We start from the raw sequence: 20,636 nt of genomic DNA, 5'->3' as shown, positions 1-20,636 counted from the left end.
AGGGGAAGTCACAGCTGAAAACAAGGGGGAGATGAGGAAGACCAACCGACAAGCTAACTAAATAAAACATCAGCCCTTAATTAGCTCCCACGGTACTTAACCAGTCTGCTCTGACACTCGCCAGCAGACCACCATGGCATGCACATATGCCAACACATTCTCAGGGACTTAAAGAAAACACACAGTCTACCTAATTTTACAGGTACCACACGACAGTTCAAGAACTCGAACCATGCATTATGCCCGTGCATACATATACACAGATACACACACGTACACATACAAATGCCCCTTTCCCACTGCACACACACGCTTCTGGTGGAAGTGTAGGCATTTCAGCATGTCTGACTGTGGTCCAGGAAGCTCTTCTGAGACTGTGGAGGGGCTCTGACAAAACCTACAGGGTTTTCATTCCAATGCCACAGACTTCAGTGGAGGTTTCTCTGATTTACTGAAAGAAGTCCCTTGGCACGTGCCTATTTCCAAATCAAGTCTCTCATATTTCATATATTAGGTATGTAAAGGAAGCAAATTTTCAGGAACTTAGTACAGACTTGAACTTCCACTTTGGAAACCTAAAGTACTTCAAGTTCTTGTTGCTTTAAAGCATTCTGAAAATGTGGAAATATTCTGAAACCACTCTATACAGGGACCCATTTAAACCAGGAGCCATCTTCCAGACATCTCAAAGTCATTCTATGACCACTGAGTTTCAGCTTCTATTTAAGCACTATTCCACAAAAGTTACAAAGATTTAAAGCATCACAAACTTCATTTTTCTTTGTTATTTCAAAACATACATAAAAACTTCACAATTAAATACGTCAGAGAATCAGCGCCCTCCTAGATTAAGACTTCATTGCTGTTTCACTGAAATTTGCACTGATACAGTGCAATCTATCAATGCCACCTCCAGGTATCCCATTAATTCCAAAAGAATTTGAGATTTTGTAAATTCTCATGTTCTATTTTTGGCAAATCTGCCTTGGGCCAACTAATGCTGGCGTGTCTCATAAATGAAGCTAGGAACTTTCTTGGTGTGAAGTGACAATTAACAGTTTCAAACAGGACACCCAGCTGCTCTGGAATTATGAAAATTCCACTAACTTCTTTTGTCACCTCTATTTCCTTAAAGCTTTAAATATGTAAGATAAGAGGAAACCAAAATTCTTTATAGGGAATCATAGAAATGAAGTCTTATTTTGCTGAAGGGAGATTTGAGAGGAGACTTCTCAAGGAGTGCCTCTGCTAAAAGCCTAAGACAAATGGCTGGAAGGCTTGTACTACCTTGGATACGTTAAACCACTTGTCCTTTGGGTCCCTTACTTTGCAGGAACAAAATATTTGGGACTGGTTTACATGCTTCTATGTATCTTCAGTCTGTCTTGCTGATGGCTGCATCGGATTCAAGCACTTCAACCAATCTGCTCATTTTTCACTGTCTATACCACTCAGACACACATTTCACAGTTGTTTTTCTACCAACAAGACACTCCACCAGGACTACTTCAGAACACCAATATTTGCTGTTGTACAAATATAGGTGAGTGACACACCTCTACTGAGCTTTCCGTTTCTGGAGGTTGCGGCAGCTAGTTGAAAGTAAAATGCAGAAAAATTAGTCATTCTTCAAGATTCTTTCATCCCAACAGACATCTAGTGGTCAACACTTAGGGGAAGGGAACTAGCAAACCACTCAACTTCAGCTGAATCATCACAAATGAATTATGGCATAATTACCATTTACAGCCTCCCAGCCACCCACCATGCTCCTAAAAGAGCTACATTTTGAAAATTTAGCAGGTATCCTTTGAACATCCCCAACTACTTTGCATAAGCACAAAGGCACAAGCTAAAAGCTTTAGTTGCAGGTGCACACAGGCCTGCCACCCAGAAATAACACACTTTTGGGCAGCCCGTTCAGACCACATACACGGCATCTGCAACTGGCACACGGTGAACATGGCACACGCATCCCCAGTGGGGGGGAGGAAGCAAGTGCTGCATGTCACAAAAAGACTTTGAACACTTGTTAAAAATGGTTCCTGTGGATTCCCAGCTATAAACATATTTTTCCTGAGATAAAAGAGAGGTGATACAGCACCAAACATGAACAATGAAATAAGCTTAATGGTGACAGTTCTTCAAATTTAAAATGCTGTTCATCACATTGAAACAGATAAAGACAAGCAACTTTTATCAAGTAGAACTTAGACATACAACAGAGACCTAAGCATTCAAATCAAACTGCCTACTTAATCGCAGGTAAATTGATTTAACTTCTCAGGAACATACACTAAGAAATAAGACTCTGACGATACAGCAATAGCAAATTAAGTCTGCAGCTGATTGCCCATGTCTGCCTAGAGGGCACACGAACTAGACAGAAAAATCAAGCATAGGCTGGGAGAGCGACCGTGGTGGTTTAACCCAATATCCGCTGTAGCCTGGGAAACGCACAGCGGAGAGAGGAAGGCTGTCGGGATCCGAGAGGCTAAATATGGACAGATCCTACTTCACAGGAAGGAGCCAGAGGAGCGAGCCCTTCCCTTGTGGTGCTCCGTGGGCAGGGGCTCCTTGGCCAGGAAGAACCGTTCTCTGTCCTCCTCCTAATGGACTTTCCTCCTGGCTAATTCACGCGGCCTTTGGTACGCCATTTCCTTGCATTGTCACCTCTCTTGGAAACTTCACAAGCATGCAAACCATTTCTTTCTTGGCTAAACTGAAGCACAGAGTATTTAAGCCAGAGGATCAGAAGTTACCAGGAAGACCCTCATTTACGCAGAGGAACACACAGTTCCTGCACATCGCGCCGTGCTGAGTACACCCTTGGCTGCTTGTAGGCTGGATACTGGGAAAGCCATATCAAGTCATTAGGGAGTCTGGGCACAGTGTTCTGACACTGCCAGGACAACTTGCTTCAGAGAAAAGCAAAAAACACCTCTTTCATTTAAGTTTATCAACAACAGCGCATACATTTTGTGTATCTCTGTAAGAGAAATTGGGCACCTTCCTTCCAAAGGAGAGACCGAAGCTAGGAGGTCAAGGGGATGTGACTGCAGCAAGACGATGGACTGGACTTGGGATTCCAAATGAAAATGTCCTTATTCCCAGGCTTATATCGTGACCCCAAATTAATCAAACCTGCACGTACATTTTGAGGCTGAAAACCAGCAGAGATGAAGAATCAGCGCTAAATTAGTTTGATCTTTTCAACTTAGATTGAAGAAAAGTAAACATTCCAGTTTGCAAACTCCTGTGCCTTCCCACTTTAGCACAGACAGCATGTATAAATAGATCAGCATGTTCGAACCAGCCTCACAAATTCACCTACAAGCAGAAACCACTGGCCTTGGCAAGGCTCCGACGGATCATTCCAAATTACCGTAGCTTTCAGCGATCTTTCAGTAAGAATATAAACTCCAAATATTGAAATTGTTATTCTTCACATCAAAATAGGTTAAAACAGGAAAGAATTATTCTGCTATAGCTACTGTGCTAGTCTTTGCACCATCCTTTGTACTGCAAAAGCACAATATTAGCTTATGCTTCACAAGAAGGATTGAATAGGGAGAGTAGATTGAAGTGGTAATTTTGCTCAATTTCTTGTGTCTCCGTATACCCCAGTTCTGCACCCAGAAGAAAAGTGACGGTTCTGGGGGGAAGGGGCAACAGGGCAGTAAGCCCACGGACCAGGAAGACACTTCGCTCGGAGAGGCCAGGTGAGTGGCACGCATGAAGCGGCCGGCTTTTACACTGAAACGTAACGGGCGGCAGGGTCACAGAGGAGTACGGTGTTTTTCCTTTTCACTAGCGGTAGCAAAATTTCCTTTCAATTTGCTGTACAAAAACCCTCTTCCTTTTAAGTTTCCATTCCCACAAGGCTGGCAGATAAACCACTCATCTTTAGCCATAACCGGAGAAATAAGATTTCTTTGACCTGTCGGTGACTGTAATGCCTCTAACATCCATTTCCCCAACACAGGCTGCGTGTGTTTCCCAGAATGGTCTTCATCTGACTCAACACTGGAGGTGTCCACCTCAAAAACCACCACAGCAAGCGACAGCTCAAGCCTGAACTCATTTCATCTCAACTTAATGACATACGGAAGAGGTTTTTGTCTTTTCGATCTGGTTTTGGAGAAGGTATAAAAGTTTAATTTTCATTTGCATTAAAAATATAAAAAAAAATCACAATGAAAGGTGCCTAATCCCCCCTCTCACGGGAAATTCAGACACCTAGCATTGGGGATAAAAAAAGTGAAAATGGTTTGAGGAAATGCAGAAAGATTTTCATTTAGGTTGGAAGCCTCGGGACTGCTTTTCTCATTATTTTTTTTAAACTCAACTACGTAGTAAACATCTAGAAGTGCTGAAAAGGGCTGAAACGCATTTAAAGGCAGGCGGGGATTCCAGTTCACATAGATGGGGTCTCAGCACCACGGCGAACAGCAACGCGAAGCAGCTTAGGCAAGCTGCGTTTATTTGGCGTGGCGCAGAAGGAATTGCGAGATGCCCTGCGTCGGGTTAAATTGCTGAATGGTGCCTTCTGGTCCTGCAAGCCGTGAATGCGGGAACCGACCCAACTCCCCGCATATGGCGTCTCATTATCGGGGTGGCGAGCAGAGAGATCTGGCACAGAGGAGGAAAGAGGGGAAAAACAACTACAGAGTCAGCTAGCCAAAGTCACGTTGGGCTGCTGATAGCTACGTTGTGTATCCAGATGTAAAGAACTACGGTAAAGATCTCGATATAACATGCTCAAACCACTGCCCCTGGCTTCTCTGCCTTAACTGTTGTGGTATCAGCTGGAGACCCATTTGGGACGGGCCTTTTAGGCACCATCCTAGCAGCCCCTTTCCGCTGTGTTCCTCCCTTTTCTGCATTTCTCTCCTCTTCCCTCTGCAAAATACATTTAGTACAGCTCTTACTTTAAACACACAAAGCAAAAGCGAAATGTTGCCATCCTGCCACCTCTTCTGACTGACGACACCAGACAGAACAAGCTATGCTGCCGGTCTTTGCAAGTCTTCGGTAGCTGCGGGTAACTCCACACAGGTTACTTGCAAAGCCTCCTTCACGGGGCCAACGCCGTTACCTCGCAGAACCAAGAAAAGGTTTGGGTGGCAAAGTTCTAGCCTCTGCAGATGATCTGTGGGTGTGTCTGTCAAACACGTACTTGACTTGCCATGGGTAAGTTTCAGGACAGCGGGGAATAGCTGGGACCCAAGAGCACCGAACCTGTTTGCCGAACATCCCACATGGCAGCTTTCCACTGAAACGACCCGTGCCTGCTTTGCTGTTGCAGCGTATTTTTAGCAGGTGCCGGAGGGTTTTACCCTGCCTTGATTATGAGGCAGTGCAAGCCGTGCAGCAGCTCGCTGTCAGGGCACGGGCTCCCCTTGCAGGAGCTGTGGGGGCTTTCCAGGGGCACGGGCAGCCCCCGGCTCTGCCCCAGCCCTGCCGCAGCCCCGTGGCAGCGCAGCACCCGCACCCTGCACCGGGACGTGGCTGTCCCCGGCAGGAGCAGTGCTCACTTTCTTTTTTTCCCCCTTATCTCAGGGAATTTGCAGAGCCTTTGTGCGCTGCCAGACGAGGAGGTGGGAAATTTGGCGTAAGGACCATCAGCGCCTGGACTGAAAGGTCACTGAGATCTGCCTGCGGGACTTCCTTCTTTAATTTTCCAGAGGTTTCAGATGAAGCAGCATGTTTTACTTGGGCGGGGGCTTTCCTAGAGCTAGAGACCTCAGTGTGTGATATGCCACTGACCTTCACTGGCAATGAAATCCCACTTGCTTCTCTTAAGCCCTCGATCTTGCAGGTCTCACAGAGTAACTGAATATATAAAGGACTACCTTCTCTACACATCCTGCATTAGTATTTTTAATTAACTAGAAAGACGGTGCAAGTTTTTGTTGTTATTTTTACAAATAACTACAAGAAAAGTTCCAGTCTCCCTTTCCAAAGAGCTTACCAATTCTAGTTCCAGTTTGTGCAATAAAAACAGTCCAAAGATTGCAGGATTTCTGAAGGAAAAAAAATATAAGGCAGCCCACAAAAATTTATTAGAGCCTGCATTTCCTCTACTTGAGACATAACAAGTGAAGCACTGTCTAAGTGCAAAATACACAAGAGAGATGACTGTCGTACGAGCTCTCTCTGCAAAGAAAATTTAAAACTGCCTCTCTCCAGCACTCAGGAGGTTAAGAAAATTTCCAATTCCAATCAAAAGATCCACGAAGTAGCCTATATTTTGCACCTTGCTCAGCCACTATACAGCTTTATAGTTTATCATTGATAAACAGCATAGTAAAGGTTACTTCTTCAGTCAATCCCCTTTGAACCCGAATTTTCAGTTCCCTTTTTCACCTATTTGAAACCTCAAGACAAAAGTGAAGAGGTAAAAGAAAAAAACAACAAGCTATATTGAGTGGGTTTTTGCAGGTGTATTTTGCTGGTTGCTGTTTCGTCAGCCACATGAAGTACCATGACAGAATTAAAAATATATGTAAGTGGGGTTTTACTCGATTCTGTTCTGTTGTTGTTCTTTACTTCAAATCCTGCACATCCTCAGCACCACGCAATGACCATGGAAACTCAGGGTGTTCTGGGCATTTTGCTGGTTTGGTCTTTCAGGCTCGTGCTGGCTCTCTGCAGCCGGGGGCCAGCCAGGGACAGCTCGAGGCAGGACGGCTCCGGCGCGGCGCTGCGGCGGCTCTGCAGATGGACGGCAGCGTGACAGAGCTGCCTGTCCTCACCCCTCGCCGGCAGTCAGCCTGTCCAAGCCACGCAGGGACCCGCCACACGGGAATGGTCTTATCACGGGAGGCAGCGGTGCACACACTGCGGCACCGGCAGAGGCTCGGCTGCTGGCAGCCGCGGGCCGAGGTAACTGTAAACAGCTCCACCACGTTTATTGGCAATCACCGCTGAAGGTCACACATCAGCAGTGGGCCTAAATTCCAGGAAAAAAAGCTGTTCTTATGTAACTGCTGCCTGAATGTTGGCAGGTGCCCAATGGAGCAGTTCGCTGCAATGTGGCTGGGAGGGGAAAAAAAAAAAAAAAAAAAAAAAGTAGGACATCTCCCAGCCCCATTCAGCATCCTGAGCATGCCACCTGCAGGTCAGCGCTCACACTTCTCTGCTTCTCAGTCCATAAAAAATATTAACATTTCTCTGGGACGCATGTGTTTTGGTGCCCGAGACGTGCAGAAACCGGGCCGCGCTGTCCCCAGACACCTGGCTGGGCGGAGGAGAACGGCCTTGCAAACAAATGCCCGATGCAGAGGGAAATGTGCTGCTGTCCTCCGGGAGCACAGGGAACCCGAGGTGGAGTTCACCATGCCAACATCAGTTTGAAAAGCTACAAAATCTGCTTTTGCATCCTGTTTGGATATTTGAGTGGATTAGGGATTAAAATAAAAGTCATTTAAGCTGTTGTGTGCAATTACAACTGGGGGTTAGTTATCACTGTTGTGTAAAGATTCACACTTTAGTTTGGTCCTGGACCTCCTCTCTGAAAGAGCAGCATTGCCAGCAACTCCACCAAGAACAAAGTCACACCAGTGCAAGCCCAGTGAGTAGTAAATTAAAGACTCAGCCCATGGGCTTTCACAGAGAACATGCCAGCATGCTGCCTTGGAGAGTTCTTCACTACCTGAGACACCTGCCCAGAGCCAACACTAAGACCCCTCTGCTGAGCTCTGCAGCCCCAGGTCCCAGCTCTGCAGCCCCAAACATCAGCCTGATAACATCAGCAGCTCTGCAGCAAGCCAAAGGACAAGCTCTGAACAAAGCATGCCCTAGGGTCACGGCAAAACCCAAAGCAACAATGGGCTTTGTTAGTTTGTTTGTTCATTTGTTTTAATTAAAACAAATCATGCTTTCCCTCAGTCTTTCAGGATACATCTTCTGCTCTCTGTTTTAATACCAGTCTTATGCAGACCCTGTGCTGAAGGCTTGTGAACTCTCAGAACTTTACAGGGACCAGAATGCTTTGGAAATGCTGCAAGAGTGACTTTCGTTTTTAATACATCATCATTTCTGTCCCCAAAAGAAGCATTCAACATGAATCCTGCCGCAATACGGGATGCTGCAGAGCTTGAAAAACATCTACAAAGGCTTAAAAATCCTACTGGGATATTTCTGCCAGAACAGATCATGGTTCTCAGCCTACATTAGTAGATGTGAAAAACAAACAACACTATACCACTTCTCGGAAAACTCCAGTTCCCTCCTCTCCCTCCTCTTCAGGAGTGACACCAAAAGCAAATTCAGGATAAATCCCTCAATAGATAGCACAGGGACTAGGCAGAGTACGGGCAACTGAGTCAAAACGTGCTCCTTGCTCCCTTCACTTCCACAACATCCAGCACTGCAGATACTCCAGACACCCGGGCTGTCACAGAGGTATGTCGCCCCGCGGCCCTTTACAGCCCTTCCTGTTCTGCAGGGGATTTCCTACTGCCAAGGTGAATTCCAGCATTATTCACCCAGCTAAGAGGGCACTCCCTTTCTTCACTCTCAGAACTTATAAGAGGGACTGTAACCCCAATCTTCTTTTTATCCGTCCTAACTCTCAGTAACAAATGCATGGGCCTTCCATCATTTTCATCATCACAGAGATCGCTGCAACTGGGGCTCGCCTCTCAGTAAAGGAGTATCAGATGTGTAGCTCTATCTAGGATCACAATCACACACTCTGAAGTCATGCAACTATGCCATAAAACAGCTACTTTGAGTTTTACCCTGAGGAATGAGGAGCATTTCGGATGATCAGAAAAATTAAAGTTGTGCAGAGTTTGACAGGGAGAGGATTTAATAACTTCTCACTAACACTAGAGATTTCTGTATTCTTTGCCCTAAATGTTTACTGTTGCCAGGGGTGACAAGCTAAAAAAAAAAAAAAAAAAAGGGAACACCAGGATTTCCTTTGAAAATTGTCAGTGGTTCTAAGCCCTGTCTGAATTCCTTCCTATAAGCAGCAGGGCTCATTTCCGATGGTTATAAACACACCTGCTCCCTCCGTGCAGCTGCTCCACTGAGGAGCAATAAAGTTCCTCCTTTGCAGCCTCCAGACGAAATCCTAAATTGCTCCACACTCTGGCTGATTTATTGCAGGCAAAGACAGTGCATTACAGCCAGAAACGAAACGGGAAAGAGTTTCACATTATGACTTAATTTGCAATTAAACAATTCAACGTTCTGTCTGAAGTTTCTCCAAGATGAAATTATGTATGCTATTCTTGGAAGCCGAAGCACCACGCAGTCGGAGGGGTCTAGCACCTGACTGCAGTGCTGAGGCACTACAGGGCTTTTGTTGAAAAGCACAGAGCACATCACCGCTATGCATTCCCCAGGTAAAGGGGATCTGGTGGGCACGAAAATCAGTTTAAAAATACATGTAGAGAAGGAGCCAAGAGCGCCATCAGAGGCTGCACACCAAGGCACCTCTGCAGCTACGTAATCCTAAATTTGGATGAGACCTGGAGGCACGTGAGGTGTCGCGCAATGGCAGGGCCGCAGGCGGATGCCCCAGGTGAAATGGGGGCATGCAGGATATGGCCGGGCCCCTGCTCTCCACATCCAGCCTGCCTCTGTTAGCTCTGCACGCTGTGAGCAGAAAATCTCCACAGCTGATTGAGTTTTTCACTGAAACCGAAAGCAGCGATGAGAGACCCGTGAAGGTTCTCTCCAGAAAGCTGTTGCAGGGCCAGGCTGGGCAAGAGGACTGGGCTGGCTCAGGGAGTGGCGAGGCAGGGGCCTGAGCGTCCCAGCACTGCTGGGGTAAAAACACCACCAAGAAGTCACAACCCCAGTTTGTTCTCATGAGGAACTCGGTTCCCTCCTTCCCTCAAAAGCCTCACTTAACAGGAGAAAAGCCTTCAATCCAATGCCGGGGGACGTGTATGTTTTTTGGTCTATTTTTGTTAACAAATCTGTTAGATTGCAAGTATTATTTGGTTCTCAGAGTAAGTTTATACTGATAAATTCAGCTGATCGGTATCAAAATGTATATGTTCTACAGAAAGAGACTTAGAGCATATTTCATTATCTATCCTACCAAATAAAGAGGAGCAGCATTGGAAGCGGTTGAATTTGGTTCCATATGAAAGGTTGGCATGGGAGAGAACACAGGAAGCAAACCACAACAGGGAAAATACTTCTTTTTTTCCTGGTATTTCAGTAAAATAAGGTGCCAGTCAATCACTTCCTCAGCATTATACATTTATGCAAAACACATCTCAAATTTAGCACCCACACTCGCATTTTGGAGCTGCAGGAGGAAGCTGCTGCAGCTCAGCCAGCTCAGCTCGCTCACCCCAGCCCGTACACCGCTGCCCGAACAGAACACACCACTTTGAAAAGTCCTTAGAAAGCTTCAGTTCAGATACACTGCAAGTTCTCGTTCAAGTACAGCTTTTCTGCTTCCAGAACGACTACACGTAGCACAAACACAGACCGGGCTGTTGCACTGCCAACTGAAGGCACGCTTTTCACGGCAGGAAGCTTTTCACCCAGACCGGTAATTTTCATAGAGTTACACCACCCCGCTTTCACAACACGTCCTAACGTTTTACGTGGCTTCATGTACCAAACCTGACTAAGAAGCAACAGGAAAGACAGCTGACTGTTCTGGGGAATAGCGTGCCCGTCACCTTTTTCGGTAAGGAAAGTGAGGCAGGCTGTACACCAGGGCACAGCCCTCACGGGCACCCAGCGCGCCGTGCCCTGGGAAATGAGTAATGGCTCTCACCAGGCAGCGAGCAGGGACAGCTCACGCGGGCCCTTCTCCAGCTGGCTTCTGACAGGTTCTTCCAACTTATGTAGGAATGCCGTTAAAGAGTCAGTATTTGGTTTTCCAAAGAGCTGAAAGGACCTGTTTGCAGATGACATGGGTATCACAGCGGGGTGCTAAACACTGACATTTTAATGGTGCTTATGGCAGATCGTATTCCAAAAGCACTCAGATCTGGTCCTAAACTTTATGAGAACTATTATGGTACCAGATGATTGCATACTGCCAGAAACTGTAACTGCATTTGGACTAATATTCTAAGTAATGACATATGGAATTAGTTAGGGTAACTATTCCCAGCGTAGACACACAGCAGACTGAAAACTCAACTAATTCACTGACACAGGCATACAAATCAGAAAGCTCCGTGCTGAAGAGACAACAGGACAAGTCACAGGGCTACTCATAAAACAAACACCATAGAAACAACACTGTAGAAGATAAATAAAATTAAAACCTCAGCATTATCCAATTCAATGGTAATCTGCTGGAAAAGAAAGAGGGGGAAGAATTGAAAGCAAGCATTAGTAAGAGAAATTACAGATAAATTTCACGTTAGGACCTTATAAATCATTTAACACTTGAATACTGTAACCCAACACTGTGCATATTTTACAGTCAGCATCAGCAACGCTTGCAGGCGGCTGGGATGCGGCGCGTTCGGGCCCTGACAGTGCTGGAAGTGCTGCGCCAGGGAGCTCCGGAGACAGGATGCGCCCGGCTTTGTTCCTGCGCCAAGTGACAAACCCCACGGGCTGGCTGACCGAGATCCAACGGCGTCACCCTTGGGCCTAAGAGTCATCGCTAGCGTGAGCTGCGAGCAGCAGTGAGAGTCCAGAAGCTGGATTTCCAGTTTGGGAACAGAAGTGGAATTTTAAACACGAGAGCTGCGTTTTAGGCTTATCATCTGACAGACAGCAGAAAGATGTGCATGAATGACATGTTTCAGCAAAGTAAAAAACTTGGGTCTAGTCTACACTGTCAATGTAGTAAAGTTTTCAGCATATTAAATATACCACAGTATGCTACCCATCGCCGAGAGCCTGAGTGCATGCCAAGACTAGGAGTCTTTAGCAATATGTAAAACTTCAAGCCTTCCCACAGGCTTCTGTACATCTGTGTTCTCACCACGTTTTTTGCATGCTGCAAAGGAATCCCAGCTGTTTAATGAAGGCCTTAACTAATGGGATCAGACAACACTGCTTTCTCATTACGCTTCCCACCTACAAAAGGGACAAGCACACGGGCCAGAGGGTGTGGTATTTTTACTATTTGTGCTGGAAGATTAAGTGTGAGAGGAGGAGTACGATCTTTTTATAAATCAAATTGTTCCAGGGAGCACCACGCAGCATTACAGGAAAATCACATGCCATGCCAAAACTTTCCTTGCACTCTCTTGCTGAAGACTGCTTTGAAGTGACCGCTGTCAGTTCTGGGAACATCTTACCTATGGCAGCACGGCCTGGATGGTCGATATCCTGGTCACAGGAATGAGCTTTGCCACCTTTACGTTATGCAGGGACTCCTGTATTTACATCTAGCGTGTACGATTTTCTTTCTTTTTACACTTCTGGATGATTTTAAAAGCAAAGGTATTGCCTTTTAAGTGGTGACTAAATACAGTTATATGAGTCACAAGGGAGAATAAATATGACTGCACTTCTCACAGCCAGACAGTAGAAGCTGTCCTACTACTACTAGCAGTCTATCTGTAAGCAATCAGTTGCTTTTTCATATTCAGAAATCTACTTCACAAGCAAGCATATTCTTATCTCACATTATGTAACTGATTTGCTGTTTCAGAAATTAATACATTTTCTACTTTGAAGACTGAGATTCTTGTAGGATTCTCCATAGTCTGAATGGTCTACTAGCTCAATCTTCTTGAAGTACTGCTTTACCCAAGTTTGCAAAAAGATGTAAGGAACTCTTGTAAATGAATTTCCATTTAGAAAAATGAACTGTTCTATCACATTAAAAACTGAAGGCTTGAATTTGGGTTCTGGTCATGGATAAGGTCAGCCACCATTTATATTAGCTAAGTTGACCTTAGAGGGCCTCTCTTGGCTGTTTTTAATGGGAGAATGTACACTGATAAGTTTACTAACAAAACGTGAAACCAAACCTATGATTATGTTTAAACTTTTACATCCCACTGCTTTGGGCAAGAGAAGGCATCAGCACTCAGCACTTCTGAAAGGGCTCATCCAGCACAACTCCCTCTTGCTGGAGCAGCCTAACTGCTGCTGGCTCTGACTTGTCCCCTAACAGATCTGACTTGTGCCGTATTGCAGATGTCTTAATAAAGGGACATGGGGCTGAAGTCTTGCAGCTGCAGCCAAGGGGCTGAGGACAGCCTCAGGGCTTTGCAGGGAGAGGGCTGTGACTCAGAACAGGATGCTGCCACTTTACAGAGAAGGACGACGCATTGAAAACAAGCTGAAAGCTGCACTTGCTGCCCTTTCCTACCAATCCTGATCCCCTGGCTCTTCCCACTATGTCCTTCTTTCTTATGGTTGATTAGGGCATTCTCCCAAAGTCAGTTTATTGGAAAATACTGCTATGCAAAGCAAGGAAAACCCCTCGGTACAGCAGCAGTCTAGAGCAAAGCAGCAGGAGGCAGGCTGGATCTCGGGCAGCTGAGAGGTGGTAGCAGCAGGTGGGAAGAGCAGTCCCCGACACGTCAGGGAGCAGAGCCCAGGCCATCCCTGCCCCGTGGGCATTTTCCTAGGAGTCTCCTGCTCACTCATGGCAGTGCTGCGTGCTCAGCTGGGTGTGCTCGGGCAGCAGCCCACACGCGCACCCACATGCAGCCTCCGTGCTCCATTTGCTCTCCCTCCTGCCAGCTCCTCCAGGTCCCTGCGCTCTGGCGTGCAAGTGCTTGCCTCCTGCTGAACTGGCAACGGAGCGCTACTTGCTGCTCCTACGGTCTCATTTCCAGCTAAGCCAGCCAAAGCAGAGGTTGTCTGTGACATCCCAGCTGGGCATTCACCCTCGTGGTGCTACCGCTTCCTCTGCCTTCACAGCTTCTCCTTCCCTCATGGCTGCAGCTGTAGCTACAGCTAGAAACAGTCACTATTACAAAGCTGCCTGAGCTCTACAGCTTTTGCCTTTTGGGACTGTGAATCTTGCACCGTGCAACAACTTCAAAGCCTACAGCAAGTGAGAATGGGACACGAGACACCATCTGCTTCAGGCACAGGCTCCCAGCTGCAGCACACATTCTTCCTCGCCACTGTCTCCCCCAGGACCCAGCTGCCAATTCTGAACTGTTCATGAGCACCTTCACTGGGAGGACATACTGTATGCCTCTTGCATGGCACGTTCATAACCTAAATAGCTTTAAAAATGCAGGAGATGTTTTAGATTGGGATTTTGGGAATGGCTGTAGGAATGCCTAGATGCTCAAACATACTGGTGTAAACACACTCTTCTGATTCCAATAGAGAATAGGCTTGTACCTACAGAATGACATTCCTCTCACCTGACAAAGGAGTTGTATGTGGGAACGGGAAAGAAAAATACATGGGTGGCTGTACAGACAGTTTCCATCTATAACTCACAAGATGATGAGTCAGATGTACACAAATTAAAATTAAACCACAAAATATCCTCTTATTGCAAGGTTATGTGACCTGATGAAGAGTTACCTAGACCCAGCAAACAGATAAGGAGGTTATATCCTTCGTAAAATGTGACCAATTCTTATTTTTACAGTGGCAGCAACCCCAAGAATTGAGTTAAACTTGCAAATCTAAAGGAGAAAAGTAACAGAAGCAAGCTTACCTTTCAGATTATATTTGCAGTTGTTGACTAAAAATTTGTTCCTGATCTGAACTTGTTTCAGATTCACAGAAAATGCTTACACATACAAAACAGCTTGAAAGAGCCAGAATAATATTTTCCTTTACTGAATAATAAATAAAGTGCTTAACACAGAACGATGAACTGTAAATTACATTACCTTTTCTCCATAGCCTCTATCTTTGGTCATCATTTCCCTGAGTGTCTGTAATACTTTAATACATAGTTTCTCCTCATTCTCCTCCAGCAGCTGTTTAGTATGCTTTATTAATCTGAAAATAAGCAATCAATCAGTTCATTTCAGTATTAATATTCTAAAAATGGGTTAAGATATGTGGCTCTCTTAATTAGTTTAAGCTGCAGACAGGTTTTTATTAAAACATAGTTCTGTCATACCATTATACAACCATCTTGGGAATATTCTCTCAAGAGCAACATTTAGCAAGCTACTAGGACTCTGGGCTTTGGTGAAGCTGTGAAGGAAACTTGCAAAGTCCCTGGCAGGAGGATAGCTAGATAAAACCCATCTGCCTACAAGCAGAAAGGAATCGGAGGAAGGAGCAATGTAATTTAAGACTTGATGATCCTCCAGAACAAACACTAAGAAGAAAACTGTTCCACATGTTACCTTGTTAAAAACATACCGAGAGTCCATGATTGTGCAATTAGAAAGCCACTCTGCCGGCCTTTGTTACTTACTCAGTTACCAAGCTTCCCTAATCTCTGTGCACAATCCACCTCTTCGGGAGGTGATCTGAGAACGGGGATTCTGCTCTGAATTGCCCTCGAAATGACCCTGTAATCTTTCCTTGCCCTTCACTCCAGATTTGGGCACAAGGTAGGTGACGCATGTGATAACGATTCATTTTGACATAGTTCCCCCGCATTAAGTGCTACAAGGACAAGCACCTCGCAAACATCATTAGGGGTGAAGGCAGGGATCAGCTCAAAATTTTATACTAATTTATACCAGTGTTCATTACATTTGTATCCTATAGCAAATAAGAGATTTTTAAGCATTAGCTATGAGAGCATATAAATTTCCCCACTCCAGGAGCTTTCCCCTATCAAAATGAGAAATTGTATTTATCATAGCATGAAATACCATGCTTTGTATAAAGCTGAGCATGAAAACATCACTCCCTAGGGCATGGGAAAATTGGAAAAAAAAAAAAAAGGCAAAATAAAACCAACAAGCCAGACTTCCAGACAGCTTACTTGCAAATGAAACCTCCACTTTCACATTTCCTCCTTGCATCTGTGTTCTCGGGGAAGAGCAGTTCAGGTCTGTGAAGCACATCTACCAGTACTGATAACTCTGCTTGGACAAGAGGACGTAAACGATCCTCTAAAGCTGATACGATGTCCTAGAATATAACCATATAGAGAGATTTAGTAAGCATTGAACACTTATACAAGTTAATTTCACAAAGTGCAGAAGAGTACGGCTGTCCTGCCTGGCTAGTTTGGCCAAGTTTTATCATTTAATAGCTTTCTTTAAAGGGTAAGTCTTATTTTCTAGCAACCCCCTCCCACATTACTTAGTTCCTCTACACTTCCCAACTTTGGGGATGATCTTTTTCACATAAAAGAAAAAAATGTGGATTCATAGCTGCATTTAAACTTTGTGATAACCATCAGGGTATTTATGTTTACACATACTGACAAAAGAAGTACCACTTAAAATCATGCAGAAATAGAATTCTTCCCTTCTTCTCCTTTTCCTACAGGAAAACTGTACCTTAAAATGAAACCACATTTATCCTAATACTTCACAGTGAGATACATATGAAGCCAGAGAGGAGGCTTAATCAAATTGAAGTGAATAAATAGACAGGAATGGATAAAGAGGGACAAGCTATTTCAGTGAGCATGGGTGGGGCAGTGTTTTTATGTTATATAATAAGTTTCAATAAACTTAGTTCTAACAGAGCACAAGTCTTCAAAGAATAGTAGTTCAAGATGATGAATTTTATTTGGTATAAAAAAGGCCTTATTGAACTGTCTACTGATCTGAACATAGAATATCGCTAGAACACCTCAGACCCTATTTGATAACACTGTGAAGCATTATGTTTAAATATTATTTTAAGTAGAAACAGTGTGGGAACAACCATTTCAGGGAAATGACTCCAGCTGCAGCTGTGTCACAAGAAGCCAATCATCCCTTTATTTCAAGCCATGCAGCGGCTTCCAGGCAGGCCTGGGGCACCTTTTGCTGTACTGAGAGGGCTGGTGTACAAGGAGCAAAGCTCTGCAGACACGTGGCTGTGACAGTGAAAATGTCCTGTCTGACAAAAGTAGTGTTTTATTTCAACCTAATGGTAAAACAAGAATGTTTCAAGTACCAGTAACTTCAAATATCGTCACTTCGCAGGACAATAAAACCTCTGTGTTCATGTACCATGGACGTTCAATTACCTTTCTTGATACAACGGCTTACATTTGATTTTACACACAGTATTACATTCAGCATCAGCTATGATCACCATGAAGCTTTTGACTAATTCCCACTTAGTGCCTTTAACTTAGTGAATTCCTCCTTTTGTGTAGATATGGTTATGGTTATATGTAGATATGGCAAGTGGTTATCAAAGGTGGAAGGGGTGCTGTGTAGTCACCTGTAATCGTTCGATTATGTTTCGATAATCCCTGGAGGCAGCAAGCACCGAGTCTCTGCGGGCAGCATTCCTTGCAGTCATTCTCCAGTTCATTGCAGTCTTCTGCACAATATTATGAGATTTCAGGAAGAGATTGTTGACCTGACTGTCCAAGTCTACAGGAATTGCAATTGCTCGGCTTTTTGCTGCAACAAGCAAAAAATTTAGTAAGAATTGATTCCTCTAGCCCGTGTATTACAGTCAATGCAAGAACAAGACAAGCTCTACTTGCGTACGAGGTAGATTGTAGAAGGAATTGCATTTTAAACAACACAATGCTCAGTCCCTGTGCAATGGGTCAGACCTCTCTGTAGCATTACGTTTAAAGGCTTTCACACCTCTGATCAGTTTACTGTCTTCAAATTGTATGAGCAGGAATGTGTCACACACATCTCACATGTGTTAGCATGCACCTATCCAACAGATTTGGCCTCACATCTAGTGCAAATTACTCTCTTTGCTGCTAAAAGTGGAGCAAATTAGTGGGAGGAGTGATACAAAGCTCCAGATGGACCATTTCCTGGTCACAGATCAACAGGATTGCAGAGTTCTGAGGTTAATCCAAGAAAACACTTCAGGTTACAGTGACAACATTGCTCAATAACGACAATGTACCAGCATAAGCCTGGCTTTGTAGTATGCCTTGGCACTGAATTAGCTGCAAGCGGCCCCAGCAGGAAGCAAGCTGAACTTTATTTTTGGAAGGATGCCATGTATGGATGACCACATTTGCAGCATATTTAGATCTGATTACATGCATTTCTTACCTACATCTGAGAGCACCCGAATGCAGCTTTCCACCGATGCCTTCTGGCTTGGCATTAGCCAGTTGCAATGGTACACTCTGAACACACCTTGTAGCAACTGAACGAACACCGGCTGGCGAGTCTGGAACACAAGGTTAGAGAAAAATCAAACTCATTGCATCATATTGAGATGTCTCAGCATCAACTTGAGGTAACACCGGTTTCCAGCTCCAGCCATGACTTTCTGCACACCAGTCACTTCTAACTGGTCTGCATCCACTCGTTAGACAACTTCATGCTGTAGACAGCGAATCTACCACACAATCAGCAACTGAATGGAAAGGGTGGGAACGAGGGCTGGATAGGAAATATTAAATAGACAGCTTCTAAAGCATAAAGCTTTAGTAATTGAAGCCTGACTAAGCAGAGGAAATAAGCAGTAATCTTCATCTGTTTAATCAAGAGTTATCAGCAAACGTGGCACTGAGATTCTTCACTTAGCGCTGACCAGCAGCTGACTCAATAGTCCACAGGTAAATGGGACTTTGCTCCTGGCCAAACAGCAGCACAGCATCAGAGTTGAAAACTCATTTCAAATATTAGCTGGTACCTAATTTACTGAAGAAACCAGCTGTGTATTTGTTATTTGGATATACGTAGTAGTTAGTGGTAAATACTATGGCTGCTATGGATCGGCCAAAATCAGGTGTGGTTTTTAGCCCTGTACTTGCAAGGTGATCTCCCACTGCAGATAGGTCAGCTATTCCAGCACACACGAGCTCTGTTCTTTTGTCTTTGCAACATTCCAACAACATTGACCAGAATTCCCTGTTTGGCTTTGTATAGCAATTAGTAGAATAATTCATTTATTTTACCTGTATTTTAAATATTTCAAATGACCCTAGATTGAGAAGGAATACCCATGTCCCTGTGCCTATTAGCTATTTCATGTTTCTACCAGCTAAGTGAACTACACCACGGTGCAAAGCCCACAGGACTGAAGAACACCAGTGAAAAAATACCTCTTTTATTCTGGTCAAGATTGATGTCTGTTTGTAAGAAAAAAGTGGAGTTAGAGGAAAAAGCCAAATCTATTAGATAATTAAATCCATTAAATTCATTCATTTAATAACACCATTATGAAATGTACAAAAGGAGAATCAAAATTCAAGAACCAAAAATTACTAAGAGGCAAATACCCATTATCCTTTCTAGAAATAAGCCAAACATCAAAAACACGGCAGACAGCAGTATTCTCCAAGGCACTGAAAATACCTGCACTTTTGGACTTCAGCCACTGACATAGTCCTTCCAGTTCATTTTTAAAAGACACGTCAGTCTAAAAAGCTTCAAAGATGTTTCATTTGCTTAAACTAGGTCCGTAAATCAAGTAAGAAATGTATTCCATGTCCCACATCTCTCTGACTACATTTGTGAAGGAAAGCCTCAGGCAGGAGCACCCTTAGGAGGCAAACAAGCTAAACGGTATTTCTTAAAGAGGAAAACTTTGGGGCAGCTGTTCTTTGAAAAGACATATTTATGTTCTCCTAATTTTATATTATTTGAGCTTTATGATAGATGTACAAGGTGTTCCCTGAACGAGCAAGGCTGGTCCTGACTCAAGGGAGGTACAATTTAAATCCAACGAGCCATAACATGAAAGAGCACGAGACAAGAAGAGGCTCGCATGAGAAGAAACAAGATGACAAGGTGTAGCAGAAAGAATGGGGAGCAACTGAATCCAAAGGCAAAACAAAGTTGAATGGCAAAGGTCACTCACTTCTGGAAACAGTGGCACACGATCAGGTAAAAGCAGCTGCAGGCAGCCCTGCAGGATCTCAGATGCGAGTGCAAAATCCCACCTGGAGGAGTTACGTACACCCAGCAGGCAGTACGACGGGCTGTACTCCTCAGGTGGGAGAGTTCTTGGTTATGCACAGGAGTCTTGACAGGCAGAAAAAGGTAGAGAAACAAAGCTTTTAACTTAAAGATAGAGAGGAAAAATGTAGGGTAAGACTAAGACGGAGCAATCAACTGAGATGGTGAAGAATTATTTCATCCTGCTAGACAGAGGGAGAGAACGAGAAACTAAAGAAGACCCGTTGGCGTATAAAGTTAAGGGCTAAAATATGACGGTAGGGAAGTGTATTCAAGTGTTGTACACTCCAAGATGACAATTAAGGGTATGACAGCAAGGTACACTGTCTAGAGGGAAGAGTAGAAGGACGGAGCCCTGGGGGACAAGGCTAACCACTCATCTCAATTTCTCATTTTCTTCTGATGAAATTGTGACAAGCTATCATGGAAGCTGATACCACAGTAGCTGCTGACGCTTTGAAAGTCACATGAAGAGCAATTCAACTGCTGGACTGCTCAGACTTGCACAAGTGAAGACACAACCTTAATAAAGCTGCTCAGCCCAAACACAGCTGCTGCAGCCCTCTGTGCTCTCGCAGGCAAAGCACACAGTTGGGCACTTTAAGAGTATTTGAGCCAATCTCAAATGCTGCTCTGTTGCTTTCAATTTGACCATCCTCTTGCCTGAATAAGGAGGGCTAGCTGCTAGGAGAAGCAGGTCTCTTGAATATAAAGCAGTTGGTTGGGTGAGGCTGGAAGCTGGTCACCCAG

General features: G+C 44.5%; 1 protein-coding gene across 9 annotated transcripts in view; it reads right to left on the bottom strand.

Annotated features, from left to right (window-relative positions):
* ITPR1 (inositol 1,4,5-trisphosphate receptor type 1) overlaps positions 1-20,636 on the bottom strand; it is a 168,022-nt gene that overhangs the window by 64,682 nt on the left and 82,704 nt on the right. For 4 of the 9 annotated variants that reach the window (XM_035337315.1, XM_035337317.1, XM_035337319.1 and 1 more), the window contains 6 exons: positions 18,030-18,150; positions 17,224-17,408; positions 15,821-15,969; positions 14,763-14,874; positions 11,256-11,285; positions 1,557-1,592 (listed from right to left, as the gene is read on the bottom strand). In XM_035337315.1, coding sequence (XP_035193206.1) covers positions 1,557-1,592; positions 11,256-11,285; positions 14,763-14,874; positions 15,821-15,969; positions 17,224-17,408; positions 18,030-18,150 — 633 coding nt within the window. The remainder of the gene's footprint in view (positions 1-1,556; positions 1,593-11,255; positions 11,286-14,762; positions 14,875-15,820; positions 15,970-17,223; positions 17,409-18,029; positions 18,151-20,636) is intronic. The other 5 variants (XM_035337321.1, XM_035337323.1, XM_035337322.1 and 2 more) reach the window with 2 other exon arrangements.

This window comes from Oxyura jamaicensis, chromosome 12 (genome assembly GCF_011077185.1).
Source record: "Oxyura jamaicensis isolate SHBP4307 breed ruddy duck chromosome 12, BPBGC_Ojam_1.0, whole genome shotgun sequence".
Lineage (NCBI taxonomy): Eukaryota > Metazoa > Chordata > Aves > Anseriformes > Anatidae > Oxyura > Oxyura jamaicensis.
Note: the sequence above shows the minus strand (reverse complement) of the source record. Positions and strands in the feature narration are given on the sequence as shown.